This window comes from Pollachius pollachius (assembly GCF_949987615.1).
Source record: "Pollachius pollachius genome assembly, chromosome: 14".
Taxonomy (NCBI): Eukaryota; Metazoa; Chordata; class Actinopteri; order Gadiformes; family Gadidae; genus Pollachius; species Pollachius pollachius.
This window is the reverse complement of record NC_136947.1, coordinates 22,029,558-22,055,882: the sequence shown is the minus strand read 5'-3', so window position 1 is coordinate 22,055,882 and position 26,325 is coordinate 22,029,558. Positions and strand designations below refer to the sequence as shown.

Below are 26,325 nucleotides of genomic sequence, written 5' to 3'. Positions count from 1 at the left end.
GTCAAATTCAAAATCCAGCTCTTCCAGGACAAAGGAACAACTGAACTTTAACAAACCACCCTACAGAACAGGTTCCAAGTCCTGCAAGAAGAGGACAAAACACCAATAGATGAGCGTTGGAACTGCCTGAAAAACATATGGAAGGAGACCTGTTCAGAAGTGTTGGGGAGGTTGAAAACAAACCACAAGCCATGGTTGTCAACAGAAACACTGAAAATAATAGAAGAAGGAGGGTAAAAAAACACACAAAGAAAGCTGCAAAATACAATCACAAACGGTGGCAGCCCATAGAGTTTATGAAACAAAAAAGGAGGGGGAAAAAAAGTGCTATCATCTTGGAGAGGTTGCGGAAGGGGGCTGAAGAAAGACAGAGAGAACCGGGCTGGTTTCCGGAATGGAAGATCATGCAGTGACCAAATTGCCACCCTCAGGATCATCGTCGAGCAGTGCATAGAATGGAACACCCCTGTCTCCGTCAATTTCGTTGACTTTGAAAAGGAATTTGACAGCATACACCACGTGTTGCTGTGAAAGCTCATGGCTCACTATGGTATCCCTCCGAAATATATCAATATCATTAAGATGATTATGAAATCAAGTGCGATCAGATATGTGTAGGCTACTACTGATGTATAAAGTTCAAGTTTTTCCTGGAAATTCTGAATTTATTCCCAGACATAATTTTGATTAAAAATGTTTTACTCTGTTAACACACATTGGATCTGTTTAAAATAGGATTAATGGCCAATTTTTATCTGTACCAAACTATACATCTATAAAACAAATATAACTATCTTGTGATCCTAGTCATGGCTACTCGTCACTTTTTTTGCACGTCAAAACATTTCCCTGTTGACACTGTATATAACGGCGGCCCTAATTAAGCATTCAAAGAAATAAAACATTAGCCAAAAACATGACAGCAGTCGTTTACGTAGGTTTATCTACTAATTATTCGAATACTTCTGCCACCTTTTGGCGGACCCCAGCCGTCAGTTGTCCTGAACTCGAATCTTAAAGGCGGTGGCTTGGTGTGTGTGCATGCTGGTAGAACATGAGAAAATAGGTGATTAAAGGCTTGGTGGGCTTAATAAGGTCAATAAGAACGCCCTTCTGATTCAAAACATTGAGCTTCTAGCTCAACAAATGGCCAACTAACATACATGCATACTTAGCGTCATAGTGTCATACCTACATTTTGTGAGCATGCTTTAGCGAATGCTATGTAATTGCATTAAACCAAGCCTCATGCACTTACCTGAGCATTTGCAGCATCAATTGCTGCTGTCAAGGCCTTCATGCTGTCAATGCTCTCTGTGGAATTACTTAGTCTGGATTGTATCATCATGTCGCCTGGTTGCCCTTCCTCCTCCATATAGGCGTCCTTTTTGGTTTAAAAAATAACAGTCAATCATTTCTAGGACATACTAGGATTCATAAATGATGGTAACACCTGTACAATGTTTTTTATGTTTGATGTGTGGTGTCAATCGCTACATTAATGATTGTGTCAGAAACTTTTTACATACATAAATTGGATGCTTTACCTGTGCTGACTCAGTGCTGCTCTGAGCTGTAATGGAGATGTAGGGTTTGGAGGTCACTGAACATGTTGAAGTTCTGGGTGGCACTGGAGGAGGCGTTTTCTTGTAGGTGGTAATACATGATGAAACTTAAAAGAATTTGAGGAAGAGAGCAGATATTTAATAATCAGAGAAGACCAAAAGGACTTCCTCTGGTTGCTACGAAAACCGAAATAGCATGCTCAAAGCTGGCATATGGCTTATGAATCACGGATTTATGAATACATTTAATCTGTAGGGACAATGTGATTCATATGTTATCCTTATTTACTGTGAATGTTATACTATTAGTCACAATGAAAGCCTTGTTCTGTCCGACCTGGCAAATAGACAGGAAGCTCCAATATCCTGTTTGTAGTTTTTGTTTGATTTTGCAGTATTTTTTAATCACTTGTTTTAGCTGTTATTTTCCATTAACAACTTCAACCTACTGAACGTCTTGTTTCCATACCAACATGTCAGTGTGCCCGTAGTGGCGAGTTTTAGCCAGAGCTATCATTCTGATGAGTTGAGCTATAATTCCAAATATTTAAATATAGTTGATTGATAATCGTTTCTCCAACAAGATGACAGAGCTTTAAACCATAAAAAACATATTTGTTTACATTTAACAGGCGCTTTTATCAAAAGCGACTTACAATAAGTACATTGGTCGGAGAAGCAGAAAGATATTCACAGAAACAAGTGCCAAGCACTTACAATTGCTAGGTTAACCCAATCCCCGTACACAAGAAAGATAGCTAGCACATACTAATATGAAATCATCAAGGGAAATTGATCACATACAAAATGTGTAAATTACTGCAAACTCATATTCATTGGAATCAAATCTGCACTTGTTATAACTGTATTATCACGTTACTCCGTTTCATTTGAGAAAGGGTTGATGCTGGCTGGTAGCGCCACATTCACACTGCACACGTCCGTCGACGGATGACAGAGGGCGTGTCTGACGCATGGGGGATGCGATCTGATTGGCCAACGGATCCGTTGCTGCCTGAAAAGTTGAACAATTCTCAACTTTTTGACGCAGGCAACAGAGCCGACAGAACGGACGGACCCAGAATACATTTCGAGAGCGGCCCACACAAAGTCAATGAGATCTGTCAACGGACGGATGCCGTGTGAACGCTGCGTTAGACGTAACGACACGTTTTCCAACAACCAACCTGTGCTGCTCTGGATGGTCCTGACCGTTGTGGCAGTGGTACGCGGTGGTGAGGCGGGAAGTAGTAGAAGAGAACGGCCGCCCTCGTCCTCCTCTTCCTCATCCCGGGAGCAGCCCTGATCCATTGCCCGCACGTAGCTGTGGCTACGCATCCGGAAACTGCCCGGAATGGGCAAGGACTCCAGCGACTCCACGGGCATGGCCTCGACAGCCTGGGACTGCATCTCCCTGAAGACCTGTTCACATACCTGCTCGATCTGCCCGTTCACCTCCAGCTCGCTGACCTGGGCGTCATGAGGGTTGCAAAGGGTTGGGAAATAATACAAATAATAAAATAAAAATATGAAAAAAAATTATGCATTCATACATGATACATTTAAACTCAAATGTGAAATGGCAACACATTGACCGAACCACCATTACTACCAATAACATTGCTATGCTCATGTACCTCCTAGATGATTGCGGTCATTGAAATGTGATGTCACAATATCAAAGCCCTATTGAGGTGCATGTGCAAGTAGACTCTTGGTGTCACATGCTTAAAGGTCCCATGGAATGAAAATTTCACTTTGAGTTTTTCTGACCTTAATATGAGTTCCACTAGCCTGCCTATGGTCCCCCAGTAGCTAGAAATTGTGTTAGGTGTAAAATGAGCACTGGCTATCCTGCTCTGCCTTTGAAAAAACAAAGCTCAGACGCGCCGATTTGGAATTCTTCCCCTTATGTCGTCATACGGGGAAATGTCACCTCCCCTTGCCCAATCAGCTACAAACGTGCGAATGCCACTTGTGTGTGTGTGTGAATACACAGGCGGAGGTGCCTCGGCGCTGCCCGCTGCCCCCTGCCGAGGCGGTGGTCCCTCGGTAGCTGGCAGCAAGGCTCCGGCGGGAGTCAATCGCGGTCAACCATCCCTTTCTCCTCCATGTCGCGTTTCAGTCTACTCTAGATTGACGTGGAAGTGGAAGAGCCAGAGACGTCGTAGAACCTGACGCAGTCGTTTGAGATTCATAATATCGTCTGGAGGGGCACACAGCTATTGGCTGTGATAATATGTATTATATGATATAGATATCTATGTATAATATGATTTTATTTAGATACAGAGCTCCAGGACTCCCACCGGAGCACCCGGAGTATTCTCGAATATTTACAGAACACGGCCAAAGGCTGTGTGCGCCATTGCGATACATCCACTGTAAACAGAGCGCATGGTACCGTGGCCGCAAGCTGCTCAGGGCCACACCCCCACCCTCCTCCTTGACCCGCCTCTCTCCTCCTCATTTGCATTAAAGCTACAGACACAGAAACGGCGTGTTTGGGGAAAGCTCAATGTGCGACTGGCTCGTAGTGGCTGTTTTTCTGCCCACATATGGGCATCTTTGGATTAAGGGGTTAATGTGCTGACTCCAGTGCCAACGCCAGGTTCCCATACAAAATACAGCACACTCAGAGTCTGACCATTAGGGAATACAGTTGTTGCTTCATGAAAAATAATTGGAATTTGCCAGAATTACTTCAGACTGCAAAAGGAAAATCTTGACCCAAAAATAGGAGATGAAACAATCAGTTGTAAGCCAACTAGTCTAGTAGCCTGTTGAAATTGTAAGGGGCTCTACCACTGAATAACACTTTATAGCCTAAATGTTGGCCGCATGATTAATGGTAATGGAGTAAATATTAGACCACTGCGCAATATGAACAGAGAAGTGGATCAGCCTTTATTGCCACTGTTGGGAAATTATACCACGATAAATACACTCAATACAGCCAGCCTAACTTCGGCAGTAATATAGGCTGAACAACCTGCAAGCTCGTCTAGCATAAAATGCTTCAAAAATGAAAACAAGTGGTTAATCATTAGTTTAGGGTGTACCCCGTTTTCCATGTACATTCATAGTTATTGGTGCCTGTCCCCTGGTACAGAAGTTTCCAGGAACGTCTCTGTTGCGTTTTTAATAAAGTAAAGCTGTCATAGCACAGCTGTTGTGCTGTGTGTTCTCTGTGTGTCTGGCAAAGCCCCGGTGTGTCTCTGTGCTGTGCCTGCAACTCAACTGTTCACACCTGGCCTGCATCAGCTCATAAACTCCTCCTTGCCTCAGTGTTTAGTGGATCAACACCTCAAGCTTGCCTGCTTCACTCTCTCCAACCTGCCCCCTGCCTCACTCCTGGTCTGCTCCTAATAAACCTGTTCGTTGTTCAAACTCCAGTCCTGTCTCTGTGTTCCGCTCTTGGGTCGAGTAGCTATCAAACCCTAACAGAACGATCTGGCCAAAATGGACCGAGCGGACATAGACTCCTTCCACCAAGCTCTCGCCTGCCTCAGGCCCCTACACATGGAGCCGATTTTTGGTTGAAACCGCATAAGTGTTGTGCATTTGGGCCCACCGTCCAGACAGATCCGGCGGATCTGGTGACCGAAAAACACACTTTTCTGAAACCAGGTCCCAGGGTGGATTCAAATAAAAAGGATTAGTGCGGACGCCTGGAACGCAAACGATGATGTCATTGCCCCCCCACCAGCTGGGTGACGTTAGAGTTGCGTGGAATCTTGTATTACATTTTTTATTAGGGTGCCAAGCACAAAGTGCGAAGGCAACCTATTATAATTGTTAGTTTTATTATTATTTTGCCACGTTTGACTTACACAGCCTAAACTGCTCGCATGCTTTATATGAAACTTACTACAGCTGTAGAGGCTGACTCAAGATTAACAGAGAGCAAATATTGCACTGTTTGGCCCAAAGGTGGCGCTTTAGCAACAGTCCAAAAATGCAAACTTTGAACAAACATATCTCATAACTGCTTTGACGTACTCATGAAACTTTGTTCACACATGCATATCCTTATGTTCAACAAATTTGCCTCGAGAACCTTTGACTTTATTTGGATAGATTTACGACTATCTTTAAAAACACTCAATTCCCTAAGGATCCTACGTATATTTGTTTTCACCAAAATCCTTTAGCAAATAACATCTTAGGACCAATGTCTTCAATCTGACATAAAGGGAAGTCTGTACAATGAAGATTAAAGCACCCAGGATCCATTGACTTCTAAAAAGGGTGTGGTTTAAAACCACACCCTTAATGTAAAGACTTAAATGCTTACATCAACATTAAAATGGACTTCTATGATCTTGAGTCCAGTACAAAAGATAGAATCAACATATTTTCAATTAGGGCGTGGCATCGAAATGGGCGTTGCCTGTGACTAAAATCACCACAGTTCATAGACGGAATGTTTGATTTGAGCGGGACCAACTTACTGGCTGTTTGGGACCAAAGTTCCAACTGGTCCAGTAAAATGAAGTTGATTGACAAAACAACATGGCCGCCAGAGGCTCAAAATCGTCCAAAATGAACCAAAAGACAAGGTTAACTGAAACCAATCCTCATCAAACTTGGTGTAGTCACATGGGTCAAGATGAACCCCTCCAAATTGTATCCATATCAGGCTATAGGGAGCTATATCAATAAACTGAAAATGCAGACTTTGGAACATATTTTCTAAACTTTTTCTTCTACAGTCATGAAATCCTGTAAAAATTTGTATTTCCTCATGTTCAGCAAATGTTCCAATGAAATCCAGAACCAGTAACAAAATAGCGGCTGGACGTCCAAATTAGCCCAATCAATGATAGGTGACTAAAGGCGGGGTTAACTTGAGTCAATCATCGCCAAACTTGGTGTATTTAAAGAAGCATAGGTCAAGGTTAAGCAGGCTAAAGTTAATCAAAATAGGAAAATATGGGGCGCTAAAGCAATCAATTGAAAACTTTAATGAATCATAACTCCTCAGCCTTTTGACGTACGGTCATGACATTTTGTTCACTCATCAACAGATCCAAGCTGAGGCTATTCCAACATATTGTCAACCGTATGCAAACTAAAACGGTCTTAATTGACTGCGTCAGGGTCTTAATGGTCTGTTAGGGTCTTATAGGTCGGCTTTAGGCTTGGCACCCGTAAAATGCTGCTTGCAGCTTTAATTTGTGTTATTTTTGTAGCTTTAAATACAGCCCCTTGGTAAATTGTATTAGTAACTGAAATAAAAAATTATTTCTGCTCAATTTAAATGGTTGAATCTCCTCCTCGACTGAATGTTTTTATACAGCGCGCAGGCTGGATGCCCTGCACTTTCTTTGGTGTAGAACCAGCTCCTTGAGTATGTACTACAGCGTTTCTACAGTTCGATGCGTTTTCGCAATGAGCCCGTCTTTACGGAGATATTCCTGAAACGCATCACAGGAAAACGGAGGGGAAAAGTATTCGCCCGTGTGGACGGGGCCTCACTCCTGGTAAAACCTGTTCATTACCCAGACTCCAGTCCTGTCTCTGTGTTGTGATCTTGGGTCCAGCAGCTATCGAACCCTAACAAAAGCCAAAATGCAAAACAATTGATGTGTCCAAGCAGACAGGTTTATTTTGCCGAATTACAGCAAAACTTAACTTGCCAGGTAACTGAAAAGGCTGCTATGTTCTCTTCCCTCCAAGGCGAGTGGAATAAAATCATAGGTTCTGTGTTATTGTTGCAGTCACAACATTATAAGTGTACACCCCCTGATTAATATGAAGGCTTCTGGTCCTTTGAGCAGTGTTGAGATAGTAACGGTAAAAATGTGACGCATGAAGCCTTGACCTCCATCACAAACTGAGTGGCTGGGTCAGTGTAGTCAGGACTGGAGCGGAAAGCAAGGCAACTTTATTTAAATAGCACTTTTCATACACGAGTAAGACGCAAAGGGGGGGGCAGGAGGGCCACACCCACCTGACGGCTAGTTTGTCCTGTGCCTTTGTTGGAAGGCGGATGGCTACCGTAGCGCATTTTGTTTGGTTGTGCTCGTATTCTGTCTGTTTTGATTTGGCGCAGGCGTTTTGGGCATTTGTGGTTTTTGTTCATCATTTGCTCTGGCTGTGACAGCAATGTATTTAAGATTTAGCAGAAAGCTAAAGCAAAGACAAAAGTCTGTAGTCTTCCTTTAAAAGTGCTCAGAGTTGGGGCTAGTCTTAAATCTTCAGGGAGTTTATTCCAGCTATTTGTTGCATAGTAACTAAATCCTGCTTTCCCATGTTTCGTGTTTACTCTGGGGATAATTAACGGATTTGTCTCAGAGGATCTTAGTGGTCTAGAAGGTTTATGTAGTGGAAGCATATCAGTTATTTACTTTGGCCCTAAACCATGTAGTTATTGTATAGGTGGGCAGCATGAGTTCAAAATCAATTCTCTGACATACAGGGAGCCAATGTAGCGATTTAAGAATTGGTGTAATATGTTTTTTGGTCTTTGTTAAAACTCGGGCAGCGGCAGATTTTGTTACTAATTTGATGTGTAGTGAACTTCTGCCTGATCTCCGGAGCACCCTCTCAGCCACAGGTCACCAGCACAGTAATTACGGAGGACAGGGCGGTACAAATTGGCAAAGCTGAGTAAATGCTACAACTCCTTATTGTTGGTTGAGGGCAACTCCACCACGCCTTCACCTTAGCAATGTCACGTCTCGCCCTGTTCATCGAATTATGGGTTCATTGTTTCACTCATGTTCACGATCGTTTCCTTTTTTACCCTGTCTTACTCACATCTCCATTTGTTCCAGAATACGTCACTCCCTGCCCCAGTGCTTGCCGCCTCTGTGATTGTCCTCCCTCACCTCAAGTATTTCAGCTCTCCCTCTTTATTGTTCCCTAGTGTATTATTCAGCCCGTTTTCCTCCCTCTGTGCCAGTTCATCTTTGTTCCTTGTATCAAGCATCCCAGCATTTCCTTTGAGATTCTCGCTCGATTTCTTGGCTATTCTTATTATCCAGACCTTTTGCCTCTGACTCATACATTTGAGTCATTTTCCCTGTGGTTCCACCAGATGTTCCAAGCAGGATCCAACTAAATGTTGTGTACGGAGAGAATGTGGCCAACTGGACGACGCCGTGGACTGGTGAAACACATTTCTCTGCCTTAACAGAGTGGAGTCTCCAGGAGGCGCTGGAGAAATGTAGGGACGTGATTGGCATGGGAGGAACTGGATTAAATAAGGATGTCATCATCCTAAAAAATAAAACTGGTTCAGCATCTAGGGAGGATGTTGTTGAAGAGGGCATAGAGAACCATGGGGCATTGGGTGAGACGAAATGGCATGACAAGGTATTTATAGTGGCAGCAGCAGTGTTCAACGCTGTCTTCTACTCAACCCCTTCTCTGATCCCACAAAAAAAAAGCACAGAAATAACTCTGGTTTCCAAAGATGCAGAGTTCAACAGGCACTGTGAACCAATAGAGTACTAAAGTGAAAACGTCCCGTTGTCATGGCAACCGGATTCTAAACAACCGAACGAGAGATGGCGTTTTTCCATTTCTTCCATGTGTTGTTTCTTTCAAAATGAAAATAAATGCATTTCGAGAGGTGAAAATCACTACCAATCAAAACATGTCGAGGCGTTCATGTATTCCCATGGGGTATTAAAATGAAAAGTTTGTGTTGTCACGACCCTAACGAGGGGAGCCTAACGAGCTCATTGACAACACCTGAGCTGGGCTTATTTAAGTAGACCTGTGAGCCCAGTGGGGGCGTGGTTCTTGTTTGGGAGGCACCGCTTATTGTTGGTTCCTTTGGTCTTTTGGTTTAGTCGTATCCTAGGTATGTTTACACCTTACAACACTACACCCATACACTTTTACGTACACACACTTACATCACTGACTAGATTGAATACACACGCCATATGTTATGTTATATTCACTTGGTTATAATAAACCTTTTTGTTAACAAACTCAGTCAATTGTGTGCGTCTCCCCTCTTTGCCACAACTGAGTCGGTCGGCTTGTGACCCTAAAAAAACATTTTTAAAGACATTTTCGAGTACGGGAAATGTTTCTCAATATTACTTACACCATTGGTAAAGCAAACTCGCAAATCAACTCGCATAAACATCTTTCCTTTTCTATAAAACGTTTGTGTAGCATAGGATTTCCCCTTGTTAATTTGGTTTGTGTAGAACCGAAAATCGGATAATAATAATAATAATAATAATAATAATACATTTTATTCATGGGCGCCTTTTCTTGACACTCAAGGTCACCTTACAAAATCAAACATCCATAATAGCAAACAAAAAAAACAACATAATAAAACAGTGAACAAGAGAAAAACAGTGTGTTCATTCTAGTCCCAAGAATGCAACTGATTAAAGGGAGCAGGCTTGTCTGAATAGATAAGTTTTCAGGTGAGATTTGAAAGTGATAATGGAACTGGAGTGTTGGATGTCATGAGGCAGAGAGTTCCAGAGGTGGGGGGCTGAGCGACTGAATGCTCTTGACCCCATGGTAACCAGGCGATCTGATGGGAGGGTGAGCTGGATGGAGGAAGACGATCTGAGAGAACGGGTGGGTGTCTTGATATGGAGGAGCTTGGTAAGATACTGAGGGGCAAGATTGTTGATGGCCTTGAAAGTGAGAAGCAGGATCTTGTAAATGATGCGATATTTGATGGGGAGCCAATGAAGTTGCTGCAGGACAGGTGCTATGTGACTGATGGAGGGGGTTTTAGTAATGATACGGGCTGCAGAGTTTTGTACCAGTTGTAATTTATGTATGGACTTAGCAGGTAAACCAAAGAGGAGAGAGTTGCAGTAGTCCAGACGCGATGCGACCAGGGTGTGAACCATAATTTCAGCATTGTTGGGGGTGAGAGATGGGCGCAGGTTGCTATGGAAACGTGACGTCACACTTTAGTACTCTATTCAAAGGATGATCCATCGAGGATACTGACTTGGTAGGGATTCTTGACTTGAATGGTGGAGCTGCTATATTGAAGGGCTGATTAAGGCTAATTCAATTGGCCTAAGCACCTAAAATCAATGCGCTTTGGTCTCTGTTTATTTTCATAATCATGCTAACTGGCTGAAGACCGGTGGAAATCTGAGGGAAACGGATTAACCCCTCATTTAAAAATGGAAATTTCTGCACTATTTAACTACCTTTGACACTGATGTCTTTTGAACAAAAGTATCAACCGACATTTGTCGGTTGATACCATGTCGGTTGATACCGGCGATCGATAACTATAATATATTTAACAGAATTGCATCATACGCCATATTGTCATCATCACTTGGGCGACTGCATTTAATGAATAATAATATCTTGCATTAATATTTCTTTGGTTTCGGTATGTCCAGTCATCTTCACTACAACAATTTTATACTATAAGATCGCTGATATTTATATATATTTTTTGTTTTTGGTTTGTTTTTTATTAAACTACTTGTTAAACGTGCTGCATATATATAAAATAAGAATGCTACTAGTAAATTACATTGCCAAAGACTATTTGCATTTGGAATAAGTTACTAAATTAATATCCTAATTGGTAACTGATAAAAAACGCCCTAAATTACATACTTACAATTAAAATACTAATTTGCGTTGTCAGACGCTTTAATAACAAGGTCTCACAGACAAGTTTACATTTTTGAAAAACAATGTATGTGAGAAAAAAATGGAGCAATATATATACGGAAGAGGATTAGGGCCACTCATAAAAAATAAATTAAGTTCTGACTTTATTCTCAGAATTCTGAGATTGCAGTCAGAATTCTGACTTTAAACACAGAATTCTGACATTAATCTCAGAATTCTGAGATTAGAAGCTATTTCGTTAATGGAAGACCAAACGGTGAGTGAAACTGGAACATGTGTTGTTTTGGTGCCAGTTTCACGAGTGTCTCTCCCACGGAGGTTGGTCCTTACAGGTACCCGTAGCTCTGACTTTAAAGTCAGAATTCTGACTTTTTTCTCAGAATTCTGAGAATAAAGTCATAACTTAATTCTTTTTTTTATGTTTGGCCCTAATCCTCTTCCGTAAATATATGTAACCAATTTCTAAAGCAGAAATAAAATGACTACAAAAAATATTAAATCTAGGCTTTATAAAAAAAACACATTCAACATGCTGAATTGGCTTAAATACCACAGACAATTGTCTGTGTCAGGGCCTTAAATCACATTTACAACCTCCAAGACCTTGAATCTAATGACCCAATTGCTTATAGAATAAATATATAAAATACGTTTTGGGGGGATTTTCAGGTTTTCTAAACTGCACCTGATCTTTTTATGTATTGTGGCAGCCGTGGGTTTGGTCGCCGTGTTCCGAGTGCTGCAAAGGATCCTGGGAGGGTTCAGAGCATCAGAGATCTTTTGTTTGACATTATGATTGATTTGATAAACTACACCTCGGTGACAAGTGAAATCGACACGTCACTGAGGTGCTCATGGTGGTGGGTTAGGTGGTGTGGTATCTGTTTGTTTTGTGTGTTTAAAAAATGTTGACTCTCGGAGTCGTGGAGTGTTTGGGGCGCAGAGAGTTGCAAACTGCTTTAACCTGGGCTCCTGTCATGCCCATGCTGCTCTTCACATTCCGTGTTTAATATAAGGACCAAAGGACGCCGCTGAGATTTGTGCCAAGGGGGCAAGTCTGATAAAATCACATTCAAATCCATTGAGCATTTAACACAAAACTTGATGGGGCATCGCACACATGAAAAAATACTACTTATGCCTAACGTTTTTAGAGTTTATGCCGGCATACTGTTTGTCATCCTTTAAAAAAAAACAATGCTGCCTGCCACACTGCAGGCTCTTGTGATATCTTGTCATTAGTTTGAAGAGAACAAAATGTTCTAGCAGTCTTCCTTAAGTTGGGCTAGTTCAAAGTGGTGTAAACCAGTGAATACAAACAGTAGGTACAGTAGGCCCCTCCTGCCCCATTGCTGAGGTAATGATAGGCTCTGATGTTAAATCACTGAGTAGATAACATCGAAACTGGTGGTTTTTTTATCTGCACGCCGCAAGATGTATTTTTAGTCCTGACCAGTTCAGGGCATATCTACTATGATTACAGGGGACTCCACATGGCCTGTCAATCTTAGGTTTGTGAATGCAACACTTTGGTGGACAAACGCAGGGAGGGGAATTGGGTTGTTATCATCTAGCTCTCTCCCTCTCTCTTCTGCTCTCACTTTGGAACTCTTGAAATTGGACGGCTAGCAATGTGGGCAATACACCTTGTATCCCCAAACTTTGGTCTTATGCTACATGTCATTTCCTCTCTTCTTCAACCCATTTCCCGGTCTTTCTCTTCACTGTCATAAAATAATAATAACGTACAATGAACAGAACAGCCCTCACATCTTATGCCTCACATAATACCACATTTCAAAGATTACATTCCATTACTGTAAGGCATGGCAGTGGAAATATTTGACACCAACCTGACTGATGGTGCTCATGGCTCTCATGTAGCTTTCATTGCGTGAGCGATATTGTGGCGACGACAGCAGCATTTTGGGGTTGAGGAGGGTTTTGGGATCCAGAGTGTCTACACTTCTGTTGATTGAAACCTCACTCACTGCCCGCAAGTAGCTGTGGCTCCGAATCTGCAGCTTTGGTGAGTGCTCAGTTGAAATTCTGAAAGAAATGTAGATGTCTAATTTAAGAAGGTGGTTAACCTTTTATTTTCATACTCACTATACTTAAAGTTTAAAATCACATTTCGAGAGTGTGATTTCAGTACCTCTGGTCCATCAGACAGGAGCAGCAAGAGTGAGTGAAACGACTGAGATTTAAGGGAGTCAATTATGTAGAAATGTGATGTGTCTGATAGTCAGTATTGATAATCAGTAAACTATAGTTCAGAGGCTATACACAGAGGAGTGTATACACAGAGGAGTGTATTTTCTGTGCTCCCCACTGCTAAGGTTGACATTCCCCCTTGTAATGTCACTAATGGGTAGATTTGAAATGGCTAATCAACATCACACCTGGTTGTAAGGGTAAGGGCACAACTGGTGCCATGGGGTAGGGTGTGCGATTTTCTCCTTTTTATTTGTATTTTTCACTAATACATATCAAAGGGTTAGGTCTAGGGTTAGGGTTCATCCAATTGTCACTAAGTAAGTAAAATGATGAAAGTACAATGAGGTAGGGTCAACTAAAGTTAATCTTCAAATTGACACATTCAAGGGGCTGTAGGTAAGATTTGAGCGCTCTAATTTGAGAGCAGTCCATTGGAGAGGAGTCAGAAAGGAGTCGGGCATTTCACTCAATCAGGGCATCTCTTCCCTGATTAGTTCAGGGAATCCGTCTTGCCTGTCGATGACATTTAAACACACATTGTCATCTTCTCAATGTCTGAGAGACAAAGGGAGGGAGGGAGAGGTAGGCTTGTTTTTTGCGGGTTGTTTATCTCCAATTTTCATTGAATATTCTGACTGACCTTTAGGAATGGTTAATGTTGATAGCAACAAAAAAAACACTAAAGGAAGAATATTTAGATGAAAAGAGAAAAGAGCGAAAAAAGAATAGAAAACAGATTCAACAGAATAAGGGGGGTTGGGGCGTCTTACTGTAGTGTGGTCATCTCCGTAAGTGAGGGTTGCGTGGCTTTCAGATAGCTTGCCCGACGTGCCTGCATCTTGGGGGACAACTTCGGGCTTCCATCCGAGTCTCCACTGTCATCACAACTGTCGTCAGCCATGGCCTTTACATAGCTGCCACTCCGCATCCTCCTGCAGGGTATATCATCCTCTTCACCCATCGGGGAGAACGGGCTCCATTCATCCTGTGGCACCTTTGGGGCAAAGGAATAGAACAGAAAGTAAGATGAACTGATGAACTATCCCGGGTCTCCATAGATATGTCCCTAACCCCACCTGGGACCGTCTCTGTCACGACACAGAACAAATGCAGAGCTTTGAAGTACTTGATATTCTCAGACAAAGCTTACAACGGCAAGCCTTCCCTTGCTGTCACTAAGAATAGGGCTTTCTCCAGTGACCCTAGTTACTTGTTTAACCTTCATTAAGTGAGGCATGTCTTTTATAGTCTCAGTCTAGTGAAAAGATACTGTAATGTAAGATGCATGGAGACTTTAAATCTGACTTTCCAGGTCAGAATACATAGGTATTTCAATGATTATTTTGACTTTGTTCATTCTCTTTCAGGACATACTCATGACTGCCAACAATTACAGATCCATGAAGCCTTCTCTCCTGAGTTGCACAAGCACAAACATTATGATTTCATACAAGGAGTTCCCTCCCAAAATAGCAATTTTATGTTGCCAAATCACCAGAGGATATTTTTGGATTTCCTTATTTATGCAATGGATACAGCATATTATTTTTACTCAACAGGCAAATGCTAAAGATACGGTTGAATGTTCGTAAAACAATCTTAAAAATAAACTCTTCAGATTCATATTAAATTGTATTCTAATCTAAATCTAAACCGGATAACCCACTGATTATGTAAAAGCTGCTGTAGATACGATTTAAATTTGCAAAAAGAGCAAATTCTTAAACAAAACAAGAAAATGTCCACTCCCTCCCATGTTTCTCAGACACTGAGAAATGTTGCATTTCACGCACCTGGGAGTGGCAGGCAAAGTGGGAAACAAGCTGGGAGCCTTTTCTGTATATTTAAATTAGTCAGGATAAACTGCCCCACTGAAGTGGCATATTGAGCTTTATCAGCCAATTGCAGAGTATAGTTATCAATAACAGTGTTTGTATTTAATTGAACATCTCAGCCTAATTTAATGCACTGATATAAAAAATAATTGCAAAATTTCATGGCCAATCTTGATAATGTGTATGTATAATCAACAGAAAGATGTTGTGCATTTGTCACATTCACAGCATAGACTGTTTTTTGATAAACCAGAGCACAACTGTCTACAGCACAATGTGGATACCTCTGGGGCAGCACTGGGAAAATACAGATCTCATGAAAGGTTATTGGCAAATCCCTCTCCCCTAGTTAGTTAGATGGTCTAACTAACTAACTGTGTTGTCATTTAAGATTAAATTATTGTTTACAGTCAGACGTTGCCGGAGCACATCTCTTACCTTCCGGTCCACCGGAAAAGTCCGGTCCAACTTTTCCGGTGGACCGGACTTTGCACAGGGTTATATTGTACGGGCATGCAGGTGATTATCACAACCCTTAGAGCACCTCACTGTAGGCCTCGAGAAGGCCAACAGTCAGCTCTCATTTATAATAATTTAAATTGTTAAATATTTGAGGGAATACAGTGGAATTATTATTATGGCATCCAACCCAAAGCTGTATGATGTTGCATACTATGCCTGTTATTGTAGGAGGAACATGTTATTTGTGGTGTTTTCGATCTTGCAAGGCTTGAGGTATAAGGTCAACTAATAAATCCAATAAAAATCAATCGAGAATACATTATAGTTGTTGTTTTGAGTACATACCTAGAATTTCATGAGTAGACCTTTGATATAATATCCCATATATTCAGAGTCAGACCTGCTGATTGGTTAGATTATTTAACATTAAAACAAACCTAACTTTTTTATCGCAGCCTTATTTGCCCAAAAATGTGTTTTATTACATTGCAATGTAGATTTGGTTAATCGTTCAGCCCTAGTTGGCATATGAGGTTGTCTGCTTATAGCCGTAATGCAGGAAAAAAAAAAAATCAAATGACATTCATAAACGGGCAGTTTAATTAAAGAGTGGATGGGGTTCAGTCATTTTCTCTTGGGTTAGTGTTCTTTATTTGGGGGTAAATGGCTGAGGGAGGGTCCTCAGCTGACTCCTCCGCTCCGTGGCCACATGCGGCGAGGTTGGGCACATGACCCCTCCCATCCATTTCTCCGTAGGGAAACAGTGGAGTGGGTCGCGCACTGTGTTCCACCCCGTCTCAAGTCAATGTTATGTGGTTCCACAAATATTGTCTGTCTTTGATTATATTCAAATTATTTCTCACATTTTCCTTGCATGAATGCTGTAAAAGGAAGTTTGCACATGTGTAGTCACTACTTTCCCAGAACTGACCCTTAACTAAGGCCCTCTTTAGAATGGCCTCACACCCTACAATAGCAATCTTTCAAGCATTTGAAACACAGGTTCATGCTGAAACGGTTTGCGCATGAAACCTGCATGTCTGAAAGCAGATATCCTCGACGTTTAGAGGGGTTTGTCGTATTTCTTTGCTTTTCCAAAGTCAAAAAAGTTGTATATAGGTTAAACAGTGTGGAAAACTTTACTTACAACTGATTCCATCAAAGATCAACATAAAAAGCCTCCTCATTTGCTCTTAGGTAAGACGCTGACTAAAGTTATAGATAAGGTTTAAGGATAAAGCCCACGATGTGCAAGCTCTTCCCTGACGCGCTTGAAACAAATGGAAAAAGCAGGATCATTTAGCGTGACGCTTGCATTGGGAGCAGTGTGGGATTTTCCCTCGACTGCAGTGGCGGTGGGTCAATAGAGGCGCCGAGGGTCGGAGGGTCGGCGCTAGGGCGCCGACCCTCCGTGAAATGTTCACGCGACTATATCTGCCAACTTTGAATCAACCATTAGAAAATAAATCAACAAAAATACATAGTGTTTATCCCCGTTTAATTGTATGATAGACCGTACTTGCCACTGCCAGCAACCATTTAAATGTGTCTGAACGTCAATTCTTTGGGCTAGGCTTTTTATTGTTCATTCGAGAGAAAGCCCTCCTTCAAGTCAGGGGCGCCGGTAACCAAACTTTTTGCTGTCTATCAAGCAAAGACAGCTTTTCATTGGTGCATGAATATTCGACTTCAGGTCGCAGCAGTGTGCGCCCAGACCAATGGCATTGTTTTTCATATTTTCTTATCACCACATGATTGGACAATTCAGTGAATCAATTAAATAGGCTACCTCCATCAGCAGCATTCCCGCAACACAACTTGCAGAGAAGAGATAGATAGCTAACTATCAGAGAGTGGTAAAAGCACTTTCCACCCTTTTCAGTGGAGGAATTTGACCCCCGAAGCAATGTTATACTTAAAAGGAGCAAGTAAGTTACATATACAATTGTCATTTACGCCTATTGCATATAAACAAAATGAAGCAACTGTCCCAGATCTCTAACTGCATTTGAAATACACCTTGAAACTCACAAATAATGGACGCTATAGGACAGTGATCATGATTTGCCTCAACATCAGAATAACCATGGGTCAAATAGCAATGGCTGGTGGAATGGCCATAAAGTAGGTCTGTATATGCAGTGTAAGCTTTTTCAGGCCCTGCAAGTCAGGATGTAGGCCATGAATCTGAATCCTGAATGGTAGTGGCCATCCCCAAAATGCACCAGAATAAAGGAAATCACATCTACCAAACTCAAAATGTTCAGGGGGAGGGCCCCTGAATCCACAAATTTTATCACCAGCCGCCATTGCTCGACTGTTATGTATGCTTCCTTATCAATACTCTGCCGGACCAATTATATAGTGAATGTAGCTTTCAGAGGCATGTTGTAGTACTTTCTGTCTCCTTATCACTGATATCTCAGAACATTCATTCCAGGAGTGGGCTATTATTTCTTAGGAATATCTTTCACTGATACCGTTAAACCCCATATTGACATGTCAGGTAAAGAGCTTGACATGCCTGCAACATTAACCAAGGGGTTGGACTTAATGAGGGATGAATGGTCCCAGACACCATCGATTGTGTCCAAGGTGCTTTTTTTATTGTCCCCAGACCAACGGGACGAGCCCTAATTGTTACAACAATGAACAATAATCATAATAATGCATAACAACAAAATACGACATTGAACCACAACCTAAATTCTAACCACTTCACAATGACAGAACAGCATAAAAGATGATTACATTGAAGAATTCAAGTTTATTAGTGTGGTTGCAAAGCAAGGCACACTATTATCATGTGTCCTGTTATTATTATTATTATTATTATTATTATTAATATTATTATTATTCCCCTTGTAGACTGGAAGTAAGTAGGTGTCCAAAAAGTTACAATTAATTTAATAGTATGCATAATTTATATAATTTAATATTTCAATCTTGGCCTAATGGCCTTCCACTCTAAACTTAAAATGCGGAAGGGGGAATGGGAAGCCTCTGTGACCCAAGTGGATGAAATTGTGCAGGAGAGCCTGGTAACAGAGTTGAAGGCAGACCAAAGACGTCTGCAGTGATGCATGTTGGGGGGAGACGACCAGAACCAAATGTTGGTTGTTAGAGAGGGAACAGGAACAATGGAAATGTGAGAAAAAAGTGAGTGAGTGAGCCAAGTAGTTTTCAAGTAAGGGGCGTGTAGGGAGTATGCAATAGTTACCTGTAGGAAATGGCAAGTCGGGTCCTGTTGCTGACCGCCATTTGAATCGACTAGCGTTCTATCTAGGTCAAGGTTAACAGATCCTGCGCTGGCTGTACATTGCTGACTGGAAATGTTGCGGTTGTCAAACCCTTGGGTCCTGCTCACCATTAGGCTTGATGACCATGCACCTTTCTTCACCCCTGGTGCTTCTGCAGGACCCAAAGAGAGCAAGGCACTGCGTGTTCCTTCTGCGATGCCACTGTTGCTGCTGCTGTTAGCGACTGGGTTGCCATCATGGTTTCTCATGGAGGATTTAAACATACCATTGAGATGGTGTGAATGGCCATGGTGTATATGCTCATTGAGCTTTCCATAATGGTCTATCATGAAGTACTGCTGAGTTTGGGAGTTAGAAAGGGAGGAATTTAGGACAGAGTTGCTGTTAGGATGGCATGCCATTGTCATGACCATTGGCGAGGGGGAGGGTGACGGTGGAGAAGGGTGTTGATGGTGGTGGTGAAGGGGTTTGTAGAGGCACAGGTCCCGCTCTAGGTTGTCATCAGAGCTCCAGTACCCTGATCCAGGTGCCGATGCTGAGCCATGGAGCTGGTGGTGGTGTTGATGGTGGCTACGATGTTTGGGCTCTGCTGATCTGCAGCGTTCATGACTTTTACTGTGCTTCCGTTGGTGTCCTCCCACTGTTGGACTTTCCCTCTCTCGGCTTGTCCTTACAACTCTGCAACCAGCGCCCCCTCCCCCATTCATGTTCCCATGATTTCCCCCTTTTGGGGATGTTGACTGGTGTGAGCCCTCCAATGAGTGGGACTTGGTAAAAAGTTTCTGGACTGAATGGACCAAATGACGGATTCTTCCGGGGCTGTCGTTGTTGTTGCTGTTAGACCCGATTCCCACAGTGGGTCCTGACATATGTTTGTACTGCAGTGTATGATAGCCATCCCTCGGAAATGCTGACTGGCACTCAGACCGCTCCAAATTGGCTGATGCCCTGGCTGGGTTTTTACTCCATTTACCTCCTCCACCTCGGCCTACATATGGCACCACAGCCATCACTTCATCTTTTACCTCAGGATTGTGAGAAGATGAAGTGGAGAGGCACCTCCTTGGGTAGGTTCCATATGGAATTAGGCTGCCACTGTCACAATGTTGCAAAGTATGGTGGGAATTATGGTACGGAATCTCGGCTGGGTGGGGAAACTGAACGGGAAGGGGTGTTGACATGTCCATCTGGCTGAACAAATACAACTTGCGGTCATGGTGGTGATGACCCAGCGGCGCTTCTGACTGGTCATAGGAGACCAGGTGATGATGGCTCTGGCTACTGGAGAGGCCTTTCATGGCAGAAAAGATGGTGTATGAATTGAACAGGGAGGGTTCAGGAATGCAAGCTGGCCTGTAGACAGAGAAGCTTCCAAGAAGAGAATCCCTGAGAGTAGAGCAGTGGGCTCTAAAGAAGGGTAGAAACAAAAGACAATATCATATAAACAGTCATTTAGTGATTAGACAAATGATGCTGTACATGAAGCTACTCAAGAGAAAACAGCTCTAGCTTTTATAACTTGCAACCTTCAATCCAAGGACATAATACTGCATCAAGGCCTTTGACTGGGTTTAAACAAACAAAAAAGCCAACCTTCTTTTACTGACCTTCATGGTCATTTTTAATGTTATGTTATCTGTCCAATAGTATATTATATCTAGCATTATTAGCTGTAAACACTTCTCAGATCGGATGGCTTTATGACAGTTAGGCACCAGAAATCTGATTCTGTTTAAGAACATGATGAAGTAGAGAGGTCTAATTGAAAAAATAGAGCAGGTCACAAATTGTCGACCAAGAATCATAAAACATTTATATCACTCCAATATCCTTAACACCCATGAAATAAACATATTGTATCACTCCAAACGCTTAACCATGCAAAACCAAAAAACGTATTGGCCTGCCAAAAGGCTGGCTACGGCATTTCTTCTAAAACTTCACCCTTTCATTCATTTCATTCACTCCATAATTTTTCTTTCTTCTGTCTAAGCCTTTTTCAGAGATATCAGAGTGTTTTTTCAACATGCAATTCAACCAATCCTGGTTGAAAACATTTCTCCAACCTGAATTTTACACTGTATTCGATTTTTGAGGCGATTTCCAATGTTCAGATTTTCAAATCATCTTCAAAACAATCCATAGACTTGTAGAAAATATCCATAAGGCAGAATTTAAACTGGTTTTAGGATGCGCAATATGGTCTCACTGATTTCAAAAGTACCTGTTTGGCTCGGTAAAGAATTCAGGCCAAGCCCGGTACTCAAGCAACTGACACAACACTGAATCTCAGAACTTTTTTAAAAAGTTGCTGGGATTCAACTGATGTAATCGTGTTTTCTGAAACCAAGCTCCAGAAATATGTTCTGGATCTGGTTGTCTTTACAATTTGTGCCAAACTGAAAGTGGAGTGGCTTTTTATGTGAATGCATTGTGTGCAGATGTCTAAAACTTTTTGCAAACAGTTCTCCTTTGTCACTTTGAATCTTGCTGTCTAAAAGGGGATCTCTATGGCCTCTGTTTCACTTGTCCGTTCAATCTGAAGAAATGGCACTGGGTAGAAGAGAAGCTTATGTTATTCGTAAGTGGCTATTTCAGCGGTAGAGAATGGGTGCCTACACTCACATTATGCCAAGAGTTGGAACCTGCCGATACAGAGGCGCAGTCGATCAATCAAAAACTCCATCGACTTAATTTCATGTGGAGAGAAACAAACTTCTTGGCTACTGTTGAGCAACAAAATATTGTGGCAAGGGAATAACCAGACGGGAACCCAAGATGACCAGTGTATCAAACCTTGCAGCCCAATACACCTCATTAACACCATACTATGTACCCCGCGGACATAAGTGCCATAAGGTGCAGGTGTCGCTCCAGCCGACCCCCCATCGCACCTACACATTGGCTGAGGTGAAGAAGAAGCAGGAGGGTGCTATAGGTCCAAACAGTCCTATGGCCCGAACCGTCCCATAACTCCTTGCAGCCACCTGGAACACAATATCAACATGGCGAGTATACCCCTTGTTAACTTTACATCAATCATCATGCAACGAGTAGCCAGCCCGCTCATGATGCACACGGGAACGCTGCACGGAGGCGGAAGAACCCGGGCTATACTACGCCGCCCCACAACCCCTTGGCTGAAGGGAGGGCAATTTCACATCGTGTTTGATGGAATTTCTCGTCTGCCAGCGGAGAATACCACTGCAGGGCAGGGCCGTGTCACGAGCGTAACGGGCAGCTCCGCCTTCTCCCTACAGCCAGCAGACTTTTGGCGGGGTCTAGGACTGTTCCTCTCGCCCGGGCAAATCACCGCAACTGCTGTGTGCAGTTGCAGTTAATCCATGTGCAACTACTGGTTGCACATGAATTAAAAAGATACAGCATTGCCATCGCGGCTCTGACTGAAACCTGGTTTCATTGGGAAGACTCACTAACGGAGGTGGGAGAAGGCTACATCTTCTTCTGGAAGGGTCTACCAGAAGGCTTCCGCCGCCTCCATGGAGTGGGTTTTGCTATCAGGATCAGCCTGCTGCATAAAATCCCAGAATCCCCAGTCGGCATCAGTGAAAGGCTGATGACGTGTATCCCTTACCAAAATCCGCCATGCCACCATTACACGTTTATGCCCCAAAATTTGATGCAGACCTTGAGAGCAAAGAAACATTATATCCTTCACTCAATTCCGCCATAGGCAAAACACCTCCCACTGACAAACTTATTCTCCTTGGGGATTTCAACGCAAGAGTAGGCTCTGTAGGCTCTGACAGCGGGCTAAGGAGGGGAGTCCTTGGTCAGCATGGTGGCAAGATCAATAATAAAGGTCTCTGCCTTCTTACTCTCTGCTCTGATCACCAGTTGGTCATCACCAACACTCTGTTCCAACTTAAGGACAACTCATGACCTCTTGGCAGCACCCTCACTCTATGCACTGGCACCTACTTGATTACATCATTGTCAGTAGTGTGGACAGGATGGCGGTGTTAATCTCCAGGGACATATGTAGAGCAGACTGCTGGACTGACCACTGACTGGTCAGAGCCAAACTTAAGATGGATATCTGTCCCCAGCATAAGAAAACTGCATTGTGAAGATCAGTCACAACAAACCTATTTGCAATCCCTGATACTGGAGTTCCCTACGTACTGCCATATATCAGGCAGCAGAGACATCAATGGGGTTCACTAAACGTAAACACTAAGACTGGTTTGACCATACTGCACCAGATTTCCACAACCTTCAGTCAAAACTCAAAGTGCATGCAGCTCTCATAAATAACCCACAATCCTCTACAGCAAATAGTCACTACATCTCCATCCGAGCTGGAGTCCAGCGCACCCTCAGAGTCATGGAAAATGACCTGTGGACCAGGAAAGCCAGCGACTTCCAACTTTACACTGATACAAACAACTCTGATTGATTCTATGATGCCATCAAATCCATCTATGGCTCGCAGAGGAAAAGCACGCCAGTAAGATCAACGAATGGAATTGTAAAACTCTCCTCAACCCCGAAAAACCCTTCCAACCAAGACATACTCGCAGATTTCCCAAACATCTCCCTTGTCCACCTTCTGGATTCCCCACCCAGCTTCACTGAGGTTCACAAAGTCATTAAAAACCTTAAAACCACAAAAGCCCAGGCCGCAATGGAATCGCTGCTGTTGGGTACCTTCTCACCCGTCGACCACACCATCTGATAAATACCATTTGGTCCTCGGAAACCATCCCGCAGGAGTGGAAGGATGCAGACATGCAGACAAGAATGTGGATGGAATTGCATGAATAATTCAGGCTTTGTATGAAAATGGGTGTCCAGAAGGGCAGACAAAAGCTCCTGGACCCAAGACCATGGTGTGCTGGCCATCAGGCCAACAGGGACAAATCCCCTTGGGCGATGCATCTTGGGCCAGTGGGCTGTCAAAATAACCATAATGTTTCTGACGGCCCTAGCTGTCTCTTTCCCGGCCCTCTTTGTGTGCCTATCATTAAGTCAAGTCAAGTTTATTTTGTATAGCCCATTTCATACACAGAAGGGCAACTCGATGTGCTTAACAAAGATAAAAGGAAGTGCAAACTGTAGTTATATAAAAAACATTAGATATAAAAGCATAAAAAGAAGTGCAAAACTAAATGTATACACAAATATACATATGTAAATAGATCAATAGTTAAAAGGGCATAAAACAGAAATTAGCCAAAGGCTGTTGAGAATAGTTCGGTCTTAAGTTTGGTTTTAAAACTTTTAACATTTCAGGCATTCTTCATATGTTCAGGGAGTTGAATCAGGGAATTGAAGCTACTTAATGGCTTTTTTGGGGAGGCCTTTGAATAGGCCATTACAATAGTCAAGCCTGCTCGAGATAAAGGAATGTGTGAGTTTTTCCAGATCTTCTAACATAAAATTCCTACATTTAGCTATATTTATAAGGTGATAAAATGCTGATTTGGTGGTTTTACTGCCAAATCATTTGGCAGTTAAAATTTAGATCGCTGTCAAGATGGACACCCAGGTTCTTCACAATTTATTTTTTGAGTCCCTTTGAATCAAGAATAGCAGTGACTTTGTGTCTTGTTTCTCCAAATACGATCACTTCATTTTTCTTTGTTTATTTGAAGGAAATTCTGGGACATCCAGTTATTAATTAGTTTTATAAAATAACAAAGGGAATCAAGGGGGCTGTAGTCATTTGATGAAAGAGCAAGGTAAATCTGCCGTCTTCAGCATAAGTAGAACATTTTATTATTATTCATAATTTGACCAAGTGGAAGCATGTACAGGATGAATAACAGTGGCCCAAAGATGGAGCCCTGGGGAACACCACGAGTCAGACACGTCAGCGTTGAGGTACAGTCACCAATGGCAACAAAAAAGCTCCTGTCCTCGAGATATGATTTGAACCAATGGATGACAGCACCTGAGAATCCAACACAGTGTTCGAAAGCAGCACTCAAATCCAGTAGTACAAGGACCGATATTTTCCCTGAGTCAGTGTTTAGGCGTATGTCATTTACAACTTTAATAAGTTGTAAATGCTGTTTTAGTGCTATGATTCGCACAGGTGGAAGAGCTGAGGCCTCAGACCGTTTTTTCAAGTGTAGCTCTGTCAACGATGGTACATTCCGACATGGCATTTGTTGCTCCACTCATTTTAGAAGGTTTGAGGTAGCTTATTTGGGGCTAGAGTGCAATATTCTGTCTGATTTGGTCAATCTTGCCCTTAAAAGAGGATGCAACTCATTGCATTTGGTGGTTTTGGCAAGCTCAGCAGCTAGTTGTAAAGGGGGGTTTCTTAAAGGTCCCATGGCATGCTACTTTATGGATGATTTCATATAGATATTAGTAGGCACCAAACACGAACGTCTTCAACAGTAGTTGAAGACGTTCCCGAAATTCAGCTGTGGTGCAGAATTACAGCCACTACGAGCCAGTCGCACATTGAGCTTTACCCAAATGCGCCGTTTCTGTGTCTGTAGCTTTAATGCAAATGAGGAGGAGAGAGGCGGGTCAAGGAGGAGGGTGGGGGTGTGGCCCTGAGCAGCTTGCAGCCACGGTACCATGCGCTCTGTTTACAGTGGATGTATCGCAATGGCGAGGCGCACACAGCTTTTGGCCGTGTTCTGTAAATATTCTAGAACACACGGGAGTCCTGGAGCTCTATATCTAAATAATATCATATTATACAAAGATAGCTGTCACATTATATATATTATAATGGTCAAAAACTGTGTGAGCCTCCAGACGATATTACGAATCTCAAACGACCACGTTGGGTTCTCCGACGTCTCTGGTTCTTCCACGTCCACATCAATCTGAAGTAGACTGAACCACGACCTGGAGGAGAAAGGGATTGTTGCCCACGATTGTTGCCCGCAGTTTCTCCCGCCGGAGCCTGTCTGCCTAGGGACCGCCGCCTCGGCAGCGGTCAGCACTAAGGCACCACTGCCTCCTGCAGCGCCGAGGTGGTGGTCCCTCGGCAGCCAGGCTCCGGCGGGAGAAACTGCGGGCAACAATCCCTTTCTCCTCCATGTCGTGGTTCATGTATTTCAGGGAGTCAAAGCCAAAGTTCCTTTCCCCCAATTCATTTTCAACCATGGCTGAGGTAACCCCCAGTATGAATCTCGTTGTGTAAATACCAGAGACGAGAGTCCGACGTGTTATGCGCCATAACACCAACAGCAGAACGGTTATCCAAATAACAAGGAAGTGTACAACACTTGCGTTACAGTCCTGGAGCTCTTTATCTAAATAATATCATATAATACATAGATATCTATATCATATAATACATATTATCACGGCCAAAAGCTGTGTGCGCCTCCAGACGATATTATGAATCACAAACAACTTTGTCGGGTTCTCCGACGTCTCTGGTTCTTCCACTTCCAC

At 42.7% G+C, this 26,325-nt stretch overlaps 1 protein-coding gene across 1 annotated transcript in view; it reads right to left on the bottom strand.

The window, feature by feature from the left end:
* dlgap1a (discs, large homolog-associated protein 1a) overlaps window positions 1–20,234 on the bottom strand; it is a gene marked incomplete at both ends in the record, with an annotated part of 66,412 nt that extends 46,178 nt beyond the window's left edge. Inside the window, 6 exons of the mRNA XM_079750910.1 lie at window positions 1,259–1,384; window positions 1,548–1,672; window positions 2,753–3,035; window positions 13,016–13,211; window positions 14,150–14,373; window positions 18,897–20,234. Coding sequence (XP_079607036.1) covers window positions 1,259–1,384; window positions 1,548–1,672; window positions 2,753–3,035; window positions 13,016–13,211; window positions 14,150–14,373; window positions 18,897–20,234 — 2,292 coding nt within the window. The remainder of the gene's footprint in view (window positions 1–1,258; window positions 1,385–1,547; window positions 1,673–2,752; window positions 3,036–13,015; window positions 13,212–14,149; window positions 14,374–18,896) is intronic.
* Between the last annotated feature and the right edge of the window lie 6,091 nt (window positions 20,235–26,325).